Genomic DNA, 22,393 nt, shown 5'->3' on the forward strand with positions numbered 1-22,393 from the left:
AGCTTAGAGAGGTGGAGCGACGACGAGACCGAAGTATGGTGGAAATCACTGAAGCTGAAAAACCCCTCTTAGCTAAACGGGTTTGTTCAAGAGCCAAGCCGTAAGACAAAAATCGAGCCGGGTCTGGATGTGAAATTGGCCCTTGTACCAGCAAGGCCTTGTGCACCGGCAGACAAAGAGAAGAGGCCACCGTCAGACGTTGCAGATCAGCGTACCAAGGACGCCGAGGCCAGTCTGGAGCCACTAAAATTACCGGCCCCCCGTGCTGCTCGATCCTTTGTAGGAGACAGCCTAACAGTGGCCATGGAGGAAACGCGTAAAGAAGATCGGAGGGCCACTGCTGCGAGAGCATCTACCCCTGCCGTTCTTGCATCTCTTCGGCGACTGAAGAAACGAGGAACTTTGGAGTTGAGACTGGAGGCGAAAAGATCTAGAACTGGAGGGCCCCATCACTGCACTATCAACTGAAATGCCCGATCGCTGAGAGCCCATTCGCCTGGATCGAGAGTGTGACAACTGAGGAAACTGCTTGAACGTTTTCTACTCCTGCTACATGCGAAGCTGATACGGCCGTGAGGTGACTCTCCGCCCACGCCATGAGACTCGCCACCTCGCGACATGAGACAGCATCTCGTTCCTCCTTGGCGGTTGATGTAGGCCACTGCCAAGAGAACTCGCACAGCTTTGCCCTCCAGGAGATGTGTGAAGTGCTGCAGAGCTAACTGAATCGCCCTGGTCTCCAAGAAGTTGATTGATTGAGCTGCTTCCAGCGGAGACCAGAGACCCTGGGCCCACCTTGTCTAGGCAATGATTTCCCCAGCCACGGAGACTGGCATCTGTCGTTAATGGTATCCACCGAGGAGACTCCAAAGGCATTCCTACCATGACATTCTTCATCCATAGCCACCAAAATAGAGAGATGCATTCCCGGTTTCGCAGAGACAACTTCATCAGAAGAGAATCCGTTTGAGCAGACCACTGGGACAGAAGCAACCACTGAAGCAACCTCATATGAGCCCTGGCCCAGGGAACTACCTCTATCGTGGCTGCCATGGAGCCTAGAACCTGAAGATAATCCCGAGCATAAAGCACTTTCTGATGCATCAAATTCAGTATCTGAGACCGGAGCTTTAGAATCCTGCCCTGCGGAAGAAAAACTCTCCCCCACGCCGTGTCAAAGGTGACTCCCAAATACTCCAGAGACTGGGAAGGAACCAGAAGACTCTTGGCTACATTCACCACCCAACCTAGGGACTGCAAAAATGCCACCACGCGGTCTGTGACATGACAACTCTCCTGATAAGACTTTGCTCTGATCAACCAGTCGTCTAAGTATGGATGAACGAGGATCCCCTCTTTCCTGAGTGCCGCTGCCACCACGACCATAACTTTAGTAAATGTGTGCGATGCTGTCGCGAGGCCGAAAGGCAAAGCGCGAAACTGGCAATGTCCTCCTAGAATCGCAAGAACCGGTGATGAGCCGAACGAATAGGAATATGTAAAATAAGCCTCTGTCAGATCTAAAGCTGTTAAATATTCCCCTTTGCGAACTGCCATTATGACCGACTGAAGGGTCTCCATACGAAAACTTGTGACTCGGAGGGCACGGTTGACAGCTTTGAGGTCTAGAATTGGACGAAAAGACCCTTCCTTCTTGGGAACCACAAAGTACATGGAATATCGGCCCTGCTTGTGCTCGGAAAGAGGGCGGAGAAATAGCTCGAAGATCTATAAGCCTCTGCAGAGTGTCCCAAACCGCCCCCGCCTTTTGATGAGAGCGGCAGGGAGGCTCCAGAAAGGCTTCTGAAAGAAGCCTGGCGAACTCTAAGGCATATCCTTCTCGAATAACTTCCAATACCCACTGATCTGATGTGATTTGGGCCCACCTCTGATAGAACTGAGAAAGTCGAGCTCCTACAGGGACCTGAGGAGAGGCCCTCGCACCTTCATTGGGAAAAACGCGATTGGGATCGAAAACCTGCGCCAGAGAGACCCGCTCCTCTGAAGGAACCCCGAAAAAACTGAGTCCTGCTGAAAAAACGAGATCTCTGAGGCTGAATGCCCCGAACAGCCTGAAAGCTTCGGAAACCTCTCATTCTACCACGACCAAATAACGTGCCCTGACTGGACAGACGAGGCCTATCTTCTGGGAGACGAGGAACTTTAGAATCTCCTAAGGAATGAACCAGCTTATCCAATTCTTCTCCAAACAAAAAAGAACCTTTAAAAGGGAATTTACTTAACTTAGACTTGAAAGCCGCATCCGCCGACCAGTCTCTCAACCAAAGAGATCGGCGAGCCTCGACACCCAAGGCCAAGGACTTAGAAGATGCTCGTAGAAGATCATAGAGAGCATCAGCTAGAAAAGCAGAACCCGTCTCAATCTTGGCCACTTCTACATCGACAGCTTGAAGATCATCTGTAGACCTATCCAGGACTCTCTCCGCCCAACGAAAACAGGCTCTAGCCACCAAAGAACCATAAATGGCCACCTGTACTGCCAAAGAAGAAACATCAAAACTATTCTTGAGCAGAGAATCCAACCGCCTGTTCTGAACATCACGAACAGCCGTTCCCCCGTCCACGGGAACAGTGTTACGCTTAGTAACCGCATCAACCACCGGAACCCTAAGAAGCGCTCTGCCTCCGGAACTGGATAAAGACGATCCATAGATCTGGATGGACGAAAAGCAGCATCTGGAACTTCCCATTGCGCATTAATAACATCCCAAATGTTCTGATGCATAGGGAAAAGTTTTACCAGAAGACCTGGAACCTTTAATCAACACATCAATCTTACGGACGTCTGAAACTGGAGGAGCATCCTCAAAATGCAAAGTGGATGAAGGTGTTGGCTAATCGCCTGGGGAGTGTACTTCCCAGCTTGGTCCACCCGGACCAGGTGGAGGACAAACTCAGGAGGAAAACCCCCTGGCTGAGCTGTCCCAGACTGCACCAGTGCTCCTGCATCAGCAGCCCCTAAATTTGTAATATGACGAGAAACAGAAATATCACCCGCAGGAGACGTTGGAGCAAAATTCAAAATGGCCACCGTTCGCACCAATTTCGTAGCAGGCTCCGGGGGCGCTGCTGATACCTCCGAACCACCTGTAGCCGACCAGGACGGTGACGCAGAAAAACTACCAAAGAAGATGCAGAGACCGCAGGCAGGGCAGGGCTCGAAGCACCCTCCAGCGCCGAGCAAAACTTACAGGCGCCGGAGGCATTAACCCCCCAGCACTGACAAACCGCACATCGCTTGAGTTTCTCAGACATGTCGGAGACGCACGATGCAGCTTGAACTCTCGGCGGCCATTTTGAAACGCCGAGAGCCGGACTCCCACACGATGTAGCAAGGATGCTACAGGCAGGAAAGAGGGGGCTCTTTCTTTCCTGCCCCCACCGAACAGGTACCTCTAGACCACCAGGGAGACAGGCGTAAGGGAAGGGGAGGGGAGGTGACAGGGGGGAGGGATGTTGCTGAGGGTGTGTGTGGTACCGTGGGCGGGGCGGTAACTTCTAAGGGGCGGGGCTATGTGGGGAAAGGGGCCGGGTTGATGTGGACGTCCTGGGCGGCTGGGATTTTTTGGAAGGGGAGGAGTAGGGAAACCGTGCGTTTATTAGCGTTGTTTTCGTGTTGCGCCCTCGACGTCATCACGTGTGACGCGAGGGCAGGGCATGAAGATGTTGTGTGGCTTCACCACCATGAAACCACGAACCGGTGTGTGAGTGACTTCAGCGACGTCAGTGTCCTCAGAACGTTGAGGCTGCGTTTTATTATAGTAGATATCATCCCTTTAAGGGGTGGGGGGGGGGGTGAATATATATATTTGTTTCTATAGATATAGATCAAGAGACAGAAAAAGAAAATGTAAATGCAATTATGGATGGCCCCAAACCCACATTACCCATGTACAACATCATTAAGTCACAAGTACTATTTAGCATTACTACACAGGTATCTGAAGTACATGGGGTGCAGAAAGAAACACAACCTAGGAACACAGCAGGCCATAAAGTAGCTGAGTTGGCACATGCAGGCTACAACTCTTCCCCAAACACAACTGGTTTGCTGCTAGAGTTTAAAAAAAAAAGGGGGGGGGGTAAAGAATCATAAATGTGATATACTACCTTTCTATTATACAAGCACAGTGGTTTTAATATATATCTGTAGGTATTTTCTCTGTCCCTAGTGGGCTCACAATTTAAGTTTTGTACCTGGAGCAATGGAGAGTTAAGTAACTTGCTCAGGGTCACAAGGATCCACAGTAAGGATTGAACCCAGTTCCCCAGGTTAACCCACTGCACTAGTCATTAGGCTACTCTTCTACTCCACAGGTTGATGGTAGCTAACGGTACTACTCAATAAGGCCATGGTTTCCTAGGAGACCAGATGGTAAAATTATGTACCATACCTGATAATTTTCTTTCCATTAATCATAGCTGATCAATCCATAGACTGGTGGGTTGTGTCCATCTACCAGCAGGTGGAGATAGAGAGCAAACTTTTGCCTCCCTATATGTGGTCATGTGCTGCCGGAAACTCCTCAGTATGTCGATATCAAAGCTCCATCCGCAGGACTCAGCACTTAGAGAATTACACCCACGAAGGGACACTCTGCCCAGCTCACCACCGCCGAAACGGGGGAGGGGAATTAACCCAGCTCATCCCCACACAAGTGGGGGAGGGGAATCCGTCCAGCTCATCCCCGCAGAGCGGGGGAGGGACACCACACCCGCCGATGCGGGGGGATCTGGCTTATCCTGCAACCGCAACCACAGGAGGAGCTGACTGACCCTAACACCGCCGAAGCGGGAGGGGTACAAAGCTGCCCTACAGCCGCACGAAGCGGGAGGGAGTGCCGGCAGAATTTAAATCTCAATCCAGCCCCGTAAAACGGAGGGGAGAGGAATGCAGCAGCTCACTGTAACACAAACTCGTCTCAACTCTTGAAGAATCCAAGTGAAAGAAGAACTTGAACACGAAGTCCTCCTGAAGTAACTGAAGGCTAAACTTGAACCTAAAATTCAACCAGAATAAAACAGTACAGATATCTGGGAGGGGCTATGGATTGATCAGCTATGATTAATGGAAAGAAAATTATCAGATATGATACATAATTTTACCTTCCATATCCTCAAGCTGATCAATCCATAGACTGGTGGGATGTACCGAAGCAGTACTCACCCAGGGCGGGACATAGAAATCCCTGACCGCAACACTGAAGCTCCAAACCGGGCCTCCGCCCGAGCAGCCACAGTCAAGCGGTAATGCCTGGCAAAGGTATGGGCCTTCCCCGCGGCCACCCAAGCCGCTGCAATGGCTTCCTTGCCCATCTTGCCACTGTAGGCTTAGAATCCTGCAGACCCTTACGAGGACCTGTAAACAGGACAAACAGATGATCCGATTTCCGGAAATCATTGGTCACTTCCAAGTATCTGATGATGACTCGTCTCACATCCAGAAATTGAGAGCAGAGTATTCCTCTGGGTAGACCTCCCTACGAAAGGAAGGGAGACAGAGCTGCTGAATCACATGGAAGCGAAAAACAATCTTGGGCAGGAAGGAAGGCACTGTGCGAATAGTCACTCCTGCCTCAGTGAACTGCAGAAAAAGCTCTCGACATGAGAGTGCCTGGAGCTCGGAAACTCTTCTGGCTGAAGAGGTAGCCACCAAAAAGACTGCTTTCAACGTCAGGTCTTTCAGAGATGCCCTCGACAAGGGTTCAAAAGGCGGCTTCTGCAATGCTCTTAGCACCAGGTTGAGATTCCACGCAGGCACCACTGAGTGCAGAGGAGGGTGCAGGTGATTAACTCCCTTGAGAAAGCGCACCACATCTGGCTGCGAAGCCAGGGAAGCACCCTTCAGGCGGCCCCTGAAGCAAGCCAGAGCCGCTACCTGAACTTTCAGGGAACTGAGCGACAGGCCTTTGTCCAGACCTTCTTGCAGGAACGCCAACACTGAAGAAATTGGAGCAGTGAAGGGAGAAAGTGAGCCTGCTTCACACCACGCTGCAAAGATACGCCAAACCCTGGCTTAAGCAGTAGAAGTAGAGCGCTTCCTCGCTCTCAGCATAGTGGCGATGACCTTGTCTGAGAAGTCCTTCTTTCTCAGACGCTGCCGCTCAATAGCCAGGCCATAAGACCAAAGGGGGAGGGATCCTCCATCACCACGGGACCCTGATGTAACAGGCCCTGCTCCACTGGCAGCCGCAGAGGATCGCCGACTGAGAGCCTGATCAAGTCCGCATACCAGGGACGTCTGGGCCAATCCGGACCCACCAGGATTACCCTGCCGGGATGCTTTGCCACCCGGTCTAGCACCCTGCCCAACAAGGGCCAGAACACATAGAGAAGCTCTTGTGTCGGCCACCGTTGGAGAAGAGCATCTACTCCCAGGGATCGAGGGTCCCGTCCTCTGCTGAAAAAGCGCGGCACTTGGCAATCGGCCGATGACGCCATCAGATCTAGGCTCGGCTGGCCCCAGCGCTTCGTGATGCCCAAGAACGCCTGAGCAGATAGCTGCCACTCTCCGGGCTCCAAGGTATGGCGACTGAGAAAGTCCGCCTTGACATTCATGACTCCGGCAATGTGGGCCGCTGACAGCTGTTCCAGGTTCGCTTCCGCCCACTGGCATAGATTCATGGCCTCCTTGGCTAGAGGGGCGCTCTTGGTACCTCCCTGGCGGTTGACATAGGCCACAGCCGTGGCATTGTCCGACAGGACCCGTACAGGCTTCAACACCAGTACCGGGATGAACTCCAACAACACCAACCGAATGGCTCTGAGTTCCAGGAGGTTGATAGACCACTTGCCTCTGCAGGAGACCAGAGCCCCTGCGCTGTCCTTCCCAAGCAGTGGGCTCCCCAGCCCATCAAAGAGGCGTCTGTCGTGACGACAATCCACTCCGGGGTCACCAGAGGCATTCCTGCAGACAACTTGTCTGTCTGCGTCCACCAGCTCAGCGCCTTGCGCACTGCTGGGTCCAAGGGAAGGCGCACAGCATAATCCTCCGACATCGGAGTCCAGCGCAGCAGCAGAGATTGTTGTAGTGGTCTCATATGAGCCCTGCCCAGGGCACTACTTCCATCGTGGCCGTCACAGAGCCCAACAGCTGCACGTAGTCCCAAGCCCGAATAGGAGAGGCTACTAGGAACTAGTCCACCTGAGCCTGAAACTTGACAATCCGATTGTCTGGCAGGAACACTCTGCCCACTTGGGTGTCGAATCGAACTCCCAGATACTCCAGGGACTGAGTCGGGCGCAGCTGGCTTTACTCCCAGTTGATGATCCACCCCAGGGAGCTCAAAAGAGCAACCACCCGGTTCACAGCTTTGCCGCACTCTGCATAAGAGGGGGCTTGGATCAACCAGTCGTCCAGATAAGGATGGACTTGAACTCCTTCCTTCCTCAGGAAGGCCGCGAAGACCACCATTACTTTGGAGAAGGTCCGCGGAGCAGTAGCCAACCCGAATGGGAGGGCTCTGAACTGGAAGTGTCGGCCCATTACTGCAGAAAGCGTTGATGAGGAGGCCAGATGGGAATATGCAAGTACGCTTCCCTGATGTCCAAGGATGCCAGGAACTCTCCTGCCTTCACTGCCGCTATAACAGAGCGGAGGGTCTCCATGCGAAAGTGCCGAACTTTCAAGGCCCAATTGACCCCATTGAGGTCGAGGATAGGCCGTACAGAACCTCCTTTCTTTGGAATCACAAAGAAAAAGGAGTAACATCCCTTGCCAAGCTGATTTTCTGGCACCGGAACGACCGCCCCCAGGCGGATCAGATTGTTCAAGGTCTGCTGCACTACCACAGCTTTGACCGGAGCCTTGCAGGAAGAGAGTACAAACCCGTCTTTTAAGGGTCGGCAGAACTCTAGCTTGTAGCCGTCTCTGATGACTTCCAGCGCCCAAGCGTCTGAAGTTATTGTGGTCCACTCGCCCATAAACGAGGACAGCCGTCCTCCAATCTGCACTGGGGCGTGGACCCAGGCCCCGTCATTGGGTACGAGACCCTGGGGGAGGACCGGAGGGAGCACCTCCGAGACGGCGGTCTCTGCGAAAGGAATGCTGCTTGGGGGAGAGGTTCCTCTTGAAGGAAGAGGGGGCAGAGGAGCCCGACCTGCCCGGGCGGTACCGACGGGTTTCCTGAAACCGTCCTCTGGAGGTACCAGGGCGAGTACTAGCCCGAGCCCTGACCTCTGGTAACTTCTTGCCCTTAGACGTGCCGAGATCGGTCACGATTTTGTCCAGCTCGACCCCAAAGAGCAGCTTGCCTTTAAAAGGCAATCTAGCCAGGCGGGATTTAGAGGCGTGGTCAGCAGACCAATGTTTCAGCCAAAGCCACCGCCGCGCAGAGATTGTCTGAGCCATGCCTTTCGCTGAGGCCCTCAAGACATCATACAGCAAGTCTGCCAAATAGGCTAAGCCCGATTCCAGGGCCGGCCAATCAGCCCTCAAAGAAAGATCCGAGGGGAAAGCCCGCTGCACCATAGTCAGGCACGCCCTGGCCACATAGGAGCCGCAAATTGAGGCCTGCAAACTTAAAACAGCTGCCTCAAAGGACGACCTTAAGGCCGCCTCCAATCTTCTGTCTTGGGCGTCCTTTAGGGCCGTGCCACCTTCCACCGGCAACGCCGTTTTCTTAGTCACCGCAGTGATTAAAGAATCCACGGTAGGCCACAGATAGGCCTCACGTTCACTTTCAGTCAAAGGATAGAGGCGGGACATAGCCCTAGCCACTTTAAGGCTCGCTTCCGGGACATCCCATTGAGCCGCAATTAAGGTGTGCATGGCATCATGCACGTGGAAGGTTCTAGGCGGGCGCTTCGTCCCCAGCATAATGGCAGAGCCAACAGGGGCTGAGGGAGAGACGTCCTCCGGAGAGGAAATCTTCAAAGTGTCCATGGCCTGTACCAACAGGTTGGACAAATCCTCTGAGCTAAAAAGCCGCGCTGCAGAGGGGTCATCCGCTCCATCCGAGCGGGGATCCGTCTCCTCCAAGGAATCCGAAAAGGACCGTTGGGAGACCTCAGATACGCTGCCCTCATCTACATCGGAGGAGACAAAGTCCTCCAAGGCCTGGGAATCAACCCGAGGGCGTTTACCTCTGGGAACCTCAACCTCTTTACCAGACGAGGGAGCAGGGGCAGCGTTTTGCATAAGGAAGGCCTGATGCAGCAGCAAAACAAACTCGGGGGAGAAACCCCCCAGACTGTGTACTTCCGCAGCCTGGGCAACAGCCCTAGACGCACCCTCAACCGGCGCTCGCAAGAGCGGGGGAGAGACATGCTGCGCATCCAAAATGGCGTCCGGCGCGACACTCCGCGAAGGAGCCGCGCGGGAAGAACGGCGCTTAACTTTAGCCGCTTTTGTGCCGTCGCCCAAATTAAGGGCGTTTATGGCATTAATGTCTCCAGCCTCAAGGGCGGCCCAAGAAGAAGCCGTCCGAGCCGCGTGGCCGGCCAAGATGGCGGAGGCGAGAAGCGGGGGATGGGCGTTTATGGCGGGAAAAATCGCCACGCCGGAGGAAGGACCGGGACATTCATCGGCCACGAAACTGTCACCCAACAAGGGCGAATCAGACTTTAAGACCCCCGCATCCCCTCTAGAAGCGCCCAAGCGATCCGGGGAGCGACTCTTTACGCCCTCGCCCTCCGACGCCATATGCCACGTGGAGATAAATCGGGGAACCCCCTGCCCGCTATAAAAAGGTAAAAATTACCTGCTGTCCGCTCCGAGCTGCAACGACCTGGTGTCCCAGTGAGTAGCTGCAATAAACGTTTAAATAAACGTCGAAATAAACGCCTTTAAGGACGTTCAAAATTTTTTTTTTTTAACGGAGCCAGCGGGAGGGGGGAGAAAAGGAGGGACCTGGCACCACCAGGTTTGCACTTGCTCAAAAGAACCCTCAACCCCAGGCACTCAACAAAACCTAAAAATTAGGCTTGGAGGCCTAGCCAGAGCTGCTGCTGTGTGTGACCACCACCTGCTGAGATAGAGAACATACTGAGGAGTTTCCGGCAGCACATGACCACATATAGGGAGGCAAAAGTTTGCTCTCTATCTCCACCTGCTGGTAGATGGACACAACCCACCAGTCTATGGATTGATCAGCTTGATGATATGGAAGATGAGGTTATAGTCTTGTCAGTTTTGGTACCTGTTTAGATAACTAAAGATCTTGATGGTAAGAGGTGGGGGTGGCCTGGATGATAGTTCATGCTCAACTACCCATGATGGTGGAGACCTAATGAGAAAAAAAAAAAGAAACAAACGCTAACTAGGAAAACAAGTGACAAGTGATGTCTTGCAGGTGGGCAGGCTTCTACGGCTGTCAGCTGGAATATATCTGTAACCCCTGGCTTCCTATGGTATCATGTGCCAACTTATACTTATCTGAATATCTATGGGGGCACTGTCAGGTCCATCACTGCAAAGTGGAAACAGTGACACACCAAGACACTACCTTGACCAGGCCATCCCTCCAAAGTCAATAGCAAGAATAAGGAATTTGCTAATAGAAGTCACCGAGGCCTCAAATTACTTTAAAAGAAATACAATGGTCTTTGACTAAGACTGGTGAAAATATTGACAGTTCAACAATTTCAAAATTACTCCACAAACAAGGCTGGTATATTTGGAGTAAATTGGAAAGAAAATCAGTGATGAAAAGTCATACAAAGTGCAGAACAGCATTTGAAAACAAACACTGATGGAACACTGCAAGCATGTGGTAGGTTTTATGGTCCAAGACCAAAATGGAACTTTTTGCACTCAATACTAATGTGCTTTGTTCTATAACACACATCACCTGCCAACACCAACCTTATAGTAAAACATGCTGGTGACACCATTATTTTGTTAGGATCTTTTGTAGCAGCAGGGACAGAATAGTGTACCATTAATCTTTCCCTCAATATACACAAACTGACAGATCCAGAAAGAAAACCGGTTCCAAACTACCATAGACCTGGAACTGGGAAGGATATTCACCTTTCAGCAAGCAATCTTAAGCACAAAGCAAAAACAAATAATCTTACAAGTTTGTGTTTTTTTAAATATACCACTTACAATTAGGGCTGCATTTTGATTAAAGATTGTAATTGCAATTAAAGGCGGGGCACAGCAAGCAGTCCATGAAGGAGGGGATGAAGGGGAAGGAGCATTTCCTCTCTACCCTCCCCCCCCCAACACACACACATATTAGATATCATACCTTAGGAGGTGGGGATGCTGAAGACCCACCAGTCAAAGAAATCCACAGCCAAAGCAGCCCACCCTTGCTCCTCGTGCTGCCTCAGGAGCGAGGAAGTCAATGGGGTGCCTCCAGCCACCAATGCCGGCACTTTCTGAACTCCCAACTAGAGAAGAGACAGAATCTGAGCTACAAAAGGAGAGGGGAAGACCTGCAGGGCCAACCAGACTGTCCCAAATTCCAGAAGATTGATTGACCACTTTACCTCCACCTTATGCTACATAGCTCTGATATGCAACACCATCCAGAGAGGCTGGCATCCGTTGTAACCACCTCCCAATGCATCACAGGAACAGGACACCCTTGCTGAGGTTGTGCTCCAACATCCACCATCTCAAACTGCTTCTGGCCTCCCAAGGACAACAGCAGGCGAACACTATAATCCTGGGAGAACAGCAACCATCGGGGAAAAAAGCAACCTCTGAAGTGGATAAATATGTTACTAAGGGATTGTTTCCATTGCCGCTGTCATGGAGCCCAACACCTGAACATAATCCCATACTTAAGGCTGGCTCTGAAGAAGGTGCAGGTGAACCTGCTACCAGGGCTTCCATCTCTGCACTTCGGCAGAACAGCTTCCTCTGGTCAGTGTCAAAGATCACTAAGAGATACTCCAAGGAGTGAGAAGGTGTCAAAGTGCTCTTGTTGAAACTGATCGCCCATCCTAAGAGTTGCAGATGATGAACTACCAACTCATGGACATGTCCTGCTTCAGCAGAAAGGCCTGGTGAAGCAGAAGAACAAACTCAGATGAGAACATCTCCTCCAATGAGAAAAGAGAAACTGTATGCTGCTGAAGCCCCAAATCCTCCCTTGGGGAAAGCGCAGGAACCGCCAACCATGTGGCCTTCTGTGAAGGAACAGTGTGTTAAGCCTGTATGTATTAGATATTTTTCTGGCTTAATTATGTCCTGAATTGTATTTCTCCTATCTGGCCAGCAGGTGGTGTTTCTTTGCTATAAAGGTGTTACAGAGAAATTAATCTTATTTTCTTTAGTTTTAGTACTCAAACAGGAATAAAGAAGCAGTATATGTTTGAAATTTTCGTGTTCTGGGCTCCGATTGGCCCAGGAGCTCATTTTCATTTGGAGAGTACTGGCTTCTGATCCAGCCTTAGCCATGAAGGAGAGAGAGACAGATCTCTTTGGTAAGGCCGTGTAAACAGTTACATTTGATCATTTGTAAGCAGCTATATGTCCTGATCTTCCCAGGTACTTTTCAGAAAGTATACAAATGTTTAGTTAGTGTTATAATTGATTCATATTTCAGTTATCTGTTATTGTTTGCTGATTAAACTTTCTCTGTCCACTATTCAATATTTTTATGAGAATAAACGGAATCATTTGTTTGCCCTGCTTGTCTGGACTGATAAAGAATCCTGGTAGTTTGTCTGTTGGGTCTGTGAGTGCTTTCTGGGAACTGTTGGACCACTAGGAGTGTGGCTCCAGTAACCTAGAAATCACTGGGGATAATTTGAGAGTGGAAGACTTGCCCAGAGACTGTTGTGACCCAATCGGTGGGAGGAGGGTGCTAGTGTAGAGGACAAGCAGCAGGTGTAGGCGGACCTGAGTTGTGCTGGGGATAGACCCTCTAAAATGGCCGTGGGGTAACCCCAGGAGAGTGGATAGGCGTTTTGTGACACCTTCTCTCTGTGGCATTTTGTAAAATGGCCACCATTCCCACGCTCTACCAGGGACAGAAAGAGACAGGCGTGTTGTTTGAGCCTGGCGGGTCTCAGAACCAGGACCCAGCCCCTCCTCAAACAAACAAATTCCCCAACTGAATTTCTTGGAACTACCGACCTGGTAAGTAACAAAAAAAAAACTACAAACAAAAGAATCTTCTCACGTTAGTAAAGTTTATTCTTACCCAAGATTATGAACAATAAGAAATTAGTAGCAGCAAATAAAAGCAGGATAATTTGGAAACATATTTCTCCATCAACGGAGACCGACAGAGAGACTTTCAGTGTTCTCCTTTGCCTTACAGATCAGGTAACTTATATACCGATTGCATTAGCCCAAGGCACAAAAATTGCTTCAGGAATAACATCATTTGGCATAATCTTTAGGCATAACTGCAAGAAGTATATAAAAAAATACATTTCCTAAAAGATTTTATTTGTATTTTTTATTTTTGTTACATTTGTACCCCGCGCTTTCCCACTCATGGCAGGCTCAATGCGGCTTACATGGGGCAATGAAGGGTTAAGTGACTTGCCCAGAGTCACAAGGAGCTGCCTGTGCCTGAAGTGGGAATCGAACTCAGTTCCTCAGTTCCCCAGGACCAAAGTCCACTCCTAACCACTAGGCCACTCCTCCACATTTCAGTTTCCTGCTTTTTAATTAAGCACGTGCTCAGTAGAAACTTCTTATCCCAGTTCAAAAGGTCAGGGTCTTATTCTTACAGTATGTTTTTCTCCAATGCTTTGGGCCTACCAGGATTGCCTATCACCTCCTCCCCGTGTCCATCCCCTTCATCCCTTCACATGGCAATTAGTTCTCAACAGATGGGAAAACCTCAAGCACCCAGCTTATCTGCAAATGACTTCTTTAAATCACACATTTTGAGAACAGTGAATTGGATGACTCATTGCCTTTCAATTACCTTACATGAAAAATGGAGGGGTGAAAGGGGTGCTTATCCTTGTGTGCTGGTTACTAAATGGTCTTTGTTGTAATACACAGAAGGAAAAAATGTCTCCACACCTTACTGTCTGTAATTATGGCTTTCTTAGTACTATGCATTACCAGCACTGGACCCACATATTCTAGGCCTTCACATTTACACCCCCCCCCCCCCCCCCCACCACCAACAACAGTGTCCAATGAATCCAACTGCTTTGAAGGAACTGGGTGTGGCAGAACCTCCCATGTGGTGACCTCACCCTAATATTACCATTAGCTGGCACTAAACTCCTAACATTGGCAATTTCTCACCTGAACACACATTCAACAAAATATGCCTCACTTCTTACATAAGAGGGAATGGCTCAGCTCTGAGAAGTCCCAAGCTGGAAGAGAAGTTATGCAACTCTGCACATCCTTTGAGCCTCTAGATCAAGAGTGGTGGAGTGGCCTAGTGGTTAGGGTGGTAGACTTTGGTCCTGGGGAACTGAGGAACTGAGTTTGATTCCCACTTCAAGCACAGGCAGCTCCTTGTGACTCTGGGCAAGTCACTTAACCCTCCATTGCCCCATGTAAGCCACATTGAGCCTGCCATGAGTGGGAAAGCGCGGGGTACAAATGTAACAACAAAAAAAAGAGCCGAGTATCTTATCCAGGGCTGTAGAAACACATGAATGAACACGTAATGCTTTGAGGTTATGGAAGTTTGCAAGATTAAGCCTCCTTGCTCGTTTACATAGAATATTACTACTTGTCTGCACTCATTAGTACTGCTTTACCCTTGAATACTATGTGCAATTCTGGTCACCACATCTCAAAATAAATAGTGGAATTAGAAAGGGTACAGAGAAGGGCGACAAAAATGATAAAGAGTATGGGACAACATCCCTATAAGGAAAGGCTAAAGCAGCTAGGGCTCTTCAGCTTGGAGAAAAGACGGCTGAGGGGAGATATGATAGAGATTTATAAAATAAATGAGTGGCGTGGAACGGGTAAACGTGAATCGCTTGTTTACTCTTTCCAAAAATACTATGACTAGAGGCCACGAAATGAAGCTACAAAGTAGTAAATTTAAAACAAATCAGAGAAAATATTTCTTCACCCAGCGTGTAATTAAACTCTAGAATTCGTTCACAAAGAATGTACTAAAAGCAGTTAGCTTAGCGAGGTTTAAAAGAGGTTTGGATAGCTTCCTAAAAGTCCATAAGCCATTATTAAAATGGATGGGGAAAAGACACTGCTTATTTCTAGGATACACAAATTGGAAAAGGAGAGCTGATTGGCTCAACAGCGATATCTTGAAAAAAGGGGCGTCTCATCCAGTCACAGCGACACTTGTATGCGCCTGGCTTTTATTGAGCCTATGTGCTCGTGACGAAATGTAATCATCGACTGCCCCCAACCACCAGTGGTGCACTAGAATTATTTGCTGTGAAGTTCCTTATATTGAATTCTAAATATATATGCCTTGATATCGCATTATGATCATCACTCTTTTTTTATTGTGATTTTTTCTCACTAGTGCATTCACGGGGTAACATAAGAACCCACAGCTTCCAAGGATAATTGAGATAAGTTTATACTTGTCCTTTTTTATACCGCTTTATTTTGACTTCAACAGTATAACTAGTATTGTAAGGAAAGACTTTAAACCCCGTGAATGCACTAGTGAGAAAAAATCACAATAAAAAAAGAGTGATGATCATAATGCGATATCAAGGCATATATATTTAGAATTCAATATAAGGAACTTCACAGCAAATAATTCTAGTGCACCACTGGTGGTTGGGGGCAGTCGATGATTACATTTCGTCACGAGCACATAGGCTCAATAAAGCCAGACGCATACAAGTGTCGCTGTGACTGGATGAGACGCCCCTTTTTTCAAGATATCGCTGTTGAGCCAATCAGCTCTCCTTTTCCAATTTGTGTATGCTACAATTATTTTGAGGTAGAGCATAGCCATTCATTTTTCTTTTTGTATTTCTAGGATAAGCAGCATAAAATGTATTATACTGTTTTGGAATCTTGCCAGGTACTTGTAACCTGGATTGGCCACTGTTGGAAACAAGATGCTGGGCTTTGCTGAAAGACCCAGCTCGATTTTTCCAAGTTCGTTCTTCAGTCTGAGAAGAACCAATTCTCCTAACCTGTATGAAGCATCATACTCTTGAATCTCTCCCTGCTGCAACTGTGACTAATCAGCCCTATCAGGGGATTTTTTTTCTTTGCTTTTGTCTTGCCAAACTCAAGAGGAATAGGGATAAAGCTGCAGTCCCAAATTTATGGGGGCCTGAGATCTGCCAACACTGACCTCTGCCTGAAATGAGAACTGCCTCCAGCTCCATAGTGAGAAAAGTTGTCATGTTTTGTGTAATCCTCTGGTATTGAGAGACCTGGGCCTGTCAGGGTTTGAGGAGGAGGTATTGCATTCACTGTCTGCATAGGAGCCAACTTTTCAAAATTAATGGGGGCGCTAAGCCCAATGGAAATAACCCTTCCCTGGACAGATACAAGGAATTTTCTCAATATTAGGGGGGGCTCAAGCACCCACAGAGTCGGCTCCAATGACTGTCTGTGCAGAGTTCGTCCACAAACACAGCTGTTATTTGGTGCTTTTTTTAAATTTCAGTTTCCTTCTGAGGATTATCTGTGGCAAAGAAGAAAACACATGCACCCTGCAGGACTGAAGAAATTAGGGGAGGGGAAGAGAAGAGTAGTGACAGTAGGGAGAGCTAAAGCACACAGCCAATGTGAGAATGGCATCATGGAGCGTGCCTGCATCCCCCTGCTTGTACACCCATTTATCACTCCCCCCTGATCCAACACTTTGGTAATCCAAAGCAACTGACCAAATTCTTCTGACAAGACCTACCACTACTGAAACCATACTGCCTTGGATCCTATAGTCCACTGCATTCTAGAAACTGTAGTATCCTCTTTTACAGCAATTACATTAATTTACTCACCACCAGCAACTTTTTCATATTTCCTTTATAACAATAATAAAAAAAAAATAATCGACCTTATTTCACACATATCAAAGTTTAGTTTTTATTATGGACCTATGTCTTAAATTTCCCAAACGGTACAGCAGCTCTTTGTGACCCTGGGCAAGTCCCTTAAAACCTTTCATTGCCCCAAGTACAAAAAAAACGACTTAGATTGTAAACCACTAGGGAAAGAGAAAAGTACCTGCATATAACGCGTGCAATGAGTAGTAATAGGGTTGTTGTACTCCTGGCTCAAAGCACAAACATTTTTACTGAAAACAATGTTATTTTACTTCTGATACAAGTCACAATTGTACATCACAGCACTACGACTCTGCCTCCAAATTGTACCCATAGCCAGCCGACGGGAGGAGCTTTCTGTAGCTTACAGCACCGGCGGTCAGCTGTCGCATAATGATGTCACCAGCTGACATCAGATACTGAAAGAGCAATACTCATTCCCTACGGCGAATTCGGCTACTACGGTTGGGCGCAACAAAAAAAAAGTTCCACTGTGTTCTTCGCAACACAGCCAGCTACAAAAGCGGAGGCGCTGACGCAGCAACGCTCCCCCCCTACACGGGGACTGAAGCTTGAGCCATCAAGTCCACCTTTACAGTGGAGAGGAGAAAAAGGCCTGGTGTTCAACAACCACTGTAGCCCGGCGGATGAAGAGCACAAGCAAGGGAAGGGGAATGGAATACGTTATTTGGGTTTTTTTCTCCTCACTAACACCCAGTTCGCGGCAGGAGAACGGACTGCCATGCCTTTTCTTACCTGAGAAAGCCGCCATATCTACCCACTATTCGCGTTCCCCTCACCGGAAACAAAGGAGCGCGCGTCTGTAGTGCCCCGGATGTAACTACGAGAGGAAGACACTCTTCTGCTGCCCCCGGCATAAGGGGGGAGGGGGTGGGGGAAGAGAGTGTTTGTGTGTGTGTATATTTGTGTGTACATCCACGCATGCGCACTGTTTGCTACTACTTCAGCCACTCATAGCACGGCAAAGCTGGCACGGCAGTGAGTGCCGTGCTTTCAGATGATTACTTACCTTAGGAGACTGCTGAGCCGCCCGAGCCCTATACCTTTGCATTCGCAGTTCAAACTGGAAGTCTAACAGTCCAGACTTCATGTATAAAGAAAAAGTATATTGGGGTTGATAGCTTAGAGATTAAAGGGGGGGGGGGGGGGGGGTAAGGATATCTTGATGTCATTTCTGCAGATAAATTCTTTGTTTGGAAAATTAAAGGATTAATAAGTATAAACCAATCATCAGCTGTTGGAGCGATATAACTCCTTGAGAGTGGAGTGGGAATATAGTACAAAGGTAGTTACAGAACAGATGTTGGTTTCTGCTAAAATAAACAATTTTGTAAGGAAAAAGCATAAGATAGTCCTACCTACTGAGACTAGCATAACTGAGAAATCAGTATTACATGTGAAAACTGAAAACACAAAATGTCCTGTTGGCCTTCTCAAGGTTGCACAACAACATAAAACAACAGTTAATGATACTGTGGTACATCAACACAGAAATTCACAGTAGTAGGTTGCACTTGCAGACACTTTCCTCCAGATGGTGAAATAGAGTTTATAATTTATTGCACATGTGCAATAAGCCAAAATCAGTCCCTGAATGAATAATGTCAGAGCAACAACCAATGGAGGGGTATGGAGCAGGTTTACCTTCCCGCCTATGGTTCCACCATCAATGGTGCTACAGGGACGAGAATGGGAGGGCCTGGGAGGCCATCTTAACTGAGGTAAGCTCTGTTGCACATGAGGTTACTGTACCACATCTAAAAAAACTGACCCCTTTTAAGCACAATATAATCATCATTTTTAATAAAGACTCGTATTTTCTTCATTCTGATCAGCCAAAACTTTAATCTGACTTTATGTGTTTCATTGAGTAAATTAGAACATGGAAAATGACACCTGTCCAATTGTTGAAACTAGATTCTGAAGGACTCTGAATTGTGTATATTTATTATTCTTTCTTTCTTACTGTTCACACAAAGATGTCACCTTTATCCATTTGTTGCGAACCTCATTAGACCTTTTGTTTGTAATAATGATTGAAGACAGGTTTGATGATTTGTATCCAACAGAGAAAGGACTTTTCCCTACTTACTTCAAATCTATTCCTAACATCAGGTTTTAAGAATTTTTAGAGCACTGCATTTGTTAAGATCCAAAATGATCTGCTTGACACAAAACAAGAATTTTGTTTCAGATCTCATAAGCCATTTTGGTATACTTTTGCTCAAACTGAACTGAATCACACATTCAGCAAGGTTGACTATTATGTTTTAACCTAGGGGCCTGAAACCACTGTAGAGCTGCGGGTGAGACAGACTGAGGTGCCACTTCAGGAGCCAACTCTGCCCCGACATGCATCAAGGCCATACATCAGAAACACACCCATGCCTCTTATACTTCAAGTTTACCCAGACGGCCGGTATCGAGATGAAAGTAGCAGATTTTGGGTGGTCACATCACATGACATTGTAAGCTGCAGTGTAGTATGGGATTGTCAGATGATGACTCAAATACATTAATGATTCCGAAGCTGACCTTCGAACTTCTGTTTCCTGTTCTCCTTTCACAGCTAAACGGAGGTGCACTGCAGTTCATTCTCCATCACACCGAGGGAGAGGATGAATGAGTAAGTCAGCATTAGAGCATTTCTCAGCATAGGCTGATATACACTCACTTGTCCACTGCCAGTACAATTTGTTTTTATTATAACTTCATTCTTCAATTTCTGTATTACAGCAAAACTAATCTGATGCTTTTTTCTGTTTCAGGAGGTATCTAGCTGGTAACACTTGTGTGTTATTGCAACAAATCATATGAGAAGGGACAGCACTACTTTATTTTTACATTTGGCACATTGTTTTGTGCTGGATTCTGAATGACTACAGTCTGGGATAGATGCTTCAGTTCCTGTTTTTTTTTTTTGCTTTTTTAATTCCATCCAGTACAAATGCAGAAAATATATTCAACTATATGTGCAGTTTGAAAAATACAGAGAAGGCCCAAAACTGACCGTTAACCATTTAGAAAGTTTAACAGTATAATGATTACTCAAAAAGCCAGGTTTTAAGCAGTGTGATAAAATAATGAACAAACAAATAAAATAGAATCTTTAATTATAGTATTCATAACTTCCAGCACTTAAGACCCATAAATAGGTTTTATTAAACATGGATGTGTGAAAAAATAAAGCCTAGTACACCTTAGAAATAGATTTTAAGCACAGTTATAGGGCAGCAGAGCCTGGAGATCACTGTAGTCAGAGAGGTCGCTGTTTTCAAAAGACTCTCATTGTGATGCGAGCCTTGCATTGATGATTTCAAAACCTGATGAGCTTAAGCTTCTGATCATCCACAGAGTTTCCAGGGACCAGATGTATCAAGCATTTACCAGCAGACACGAAATGAAACCTAAAAGGCCTAATGACCTATTTAATTACAACCTAAGACTTAAGAGATGTAGCTGCAGTTGGAGAATATGCTTACAGATGCAGCCCTCAGTTCTCCATTAGTACTAAGAAGGGAGTGGGAAGGGGATTTTGATGAAATTCTTGTACATGTGTTAGAAATGTGAATGGAACATACTGTACATGTTTTGGGACTGGAGAGGTTGATGGAGGGGAGGGGAAGGGAGGATTGGATGTTGGGTTATTGATAGTAAGTCACTTCTGGCTGCTTAACAGAAATGACATATAGGTTAGAACAAATAATAATACCCAAGAGAGGAGAACAGAAGCTTTACTCAAAGGCAAAAGAAGAAGTAAATAAAAGTTACGTGCAAACAAAGACATTTTCTATTATGCACGATCCTAAGAAAGGGTTTACTGCACATAGGGACAAAAATACACAAGTTCATTCTGTAACCACAACTCTTATTTCATTTATTTAAAAATAAATCACTATATCCATTCATAAATCTACATGTACCTTTCCAAATGTATGTATTTATGTATATAGACATAATATATATACATGTATAAGCAAATGTATATTATTAAATATATGTATAATACGTTGTGTGACTATGGGGCTCATTTTTAAAGCACTTAGACTTACAAAGTTCCATAGGTTACTATGCAACTTTGTAAGTTTGAGTGCTTTGAAAAATACGCCTCCACATATATAGATATATATGGATATACATATATGTAAAAAAAATCCAGTTTGTTAAATATGTGCCAAATATTTTGAATGGGCTGTGTCGGCAGTGCCGCACAACTAAGTAAACAAATCCCTATGTGTTTGGCACAAATTTAACAAAGTGGATTTTTTTTTAAGTAATAATGACATTATAGTTTGTTGCCTGAGTGATTAGATTGTTTATACATATATGTATACATAAATTTTGTGGCAGAACAGAGTATCTTCTTATTTAAATAGTTTATTTGTATAATGTACAGTATGAGTACAAAGTTTTATTTTTCTAATAGGGAGTAAATTCTGCACGTGAAAGACTATGTATTTCTTATAATAAAACACTGTTATAATAGTCATACTGCAAGACCTTTCTCTGAATTCACTTCATTGTACATTTAAGTATTGCTCTTGCTGTAAGCCTTTCTTAAGCACCAACCCACCTACATCTTATCCATGTTATCATTTCTTAGACTATAAGGTGGCAATTCTATAAATTGGTGCCAAGACTTAGGTGCTCCAATGCTATGCATGTAGCACTAATTCTATAACGGCAACTGGGTGCCAAAATTCTGTTACAGAATATGTGTTTAAGTGAGCAAGTGTGCCTAAAATTAGGCAACAGCAGTTATGCAAGTCAATGGCAGTCATAACTGTTAGTGCCTAAGCATGCCATGAAGTAGGCATAACTTATTCTATAAGTTATACATGTAACTCAGAGACACACCCTTGCCCCCCTCCCCCACTCTCCACCCACATGTGCCTCCTCCAAACATATGCACTACGTATACTAAGGGCAATGTTTACTAAGCCACTCTGTAGATGCACTAGAGTTTTTAGCGCACACTAACATTAGAAACATCCATGTATTCCTATGGGTGTCTCTAGCATTAGCGTGCACTAATTTTTAGCACACGCTAAAAATGCTAGTGCACCTTAGTAAACAGGGCCATAAATGTACGAGAAGTGGTAAGCTAAAGTTGATATAGACAACCTGTTGAGCTTTGTAATATTTACAGCAAATTTTGTCTTGTGCTGTTTGGTTTTGTCAATAAAGTTTGTTTGTTTTTTTTTAAGTCATGTGCTAAGTGATTTTGGCTTGTATGTTATAGAATAGCACCTAACCTGTGGCTAAATGCCAATTTGTGGCACCAATCACACGCTTCTATAACTTATGCACACAATTAGTACCTATCTTTTATGCACCAATTTATAGAATTGTGCTTTAAGCTCTTTGGGAGAGGGATCTTCTTTGTATTCTAGCCCTCAGAACATCTATATTTAGAGATTAACTTTATAACAGTACACCTAGGCAGAAAGTCCAAAAAGGCACATATTTTGTAAAG

At 46.6% G+C, this 22,393-nt stretch overlaps 1 protein-coding gene and 1 long non-coding RNA gene across 2 annotated transcripts in view; one reads left to right on the top strand and one right to left on the bottom strand.

The window, feature by feature from the left end:
• LOC115464788 (ATP-dependent RNA helicase DDX1-like) overlaps window positions 1-17,795 on the bottom strand; it is a 56,434-nt gene extending 38,639 nt beyond the window's left edge. Inside the window, exon 1 of the mRNA XM_030195149.1 lies at window positions 17,653-17,795. Within this exon, the coding sequence (XP_030051009.1) occupies window positions 17,653-17,668 (16 nt within the window). The 5' untranslated portion in view covers window positions 17,669-17,795. The remainder of the gene's footprint in view (window positions 1-17,652) is intronic.
• A 289-nt stretch (window positions 17,796-18,084) lies between these two features.
• LOC115465189 lies at window positions 18,085-19,781 on the top strand. The gene is made up of 4 exons (XR_003941349.1): window positions 18,085-18,638; window positions 19,197-19,385; window positions 19,487-19,543; window positions 19,686-19,781. It is a non-coding gene; the product is annotated as an uncharacterized LOC115465189 (long non-coding RNA).
• The last annotated feature ends 2,612 nt before the right edge of the window (window positions 19,782-22,393 follow it).

Source organism: Microcaecilia unicolor, chromosome 3, assembly GCF_901765095.1.
Source record: "Microcaecilia unicolor chromosome 3, aMicUni1.1, whole genome shotgun sequence".
Classification (NCBI taxonomy): Eukaryota; Metazoa; Chordata; class Amphibia; order Gymnophiona; family Siphonopidae; genus Microcaecilia; species Microcaecilia unicolor.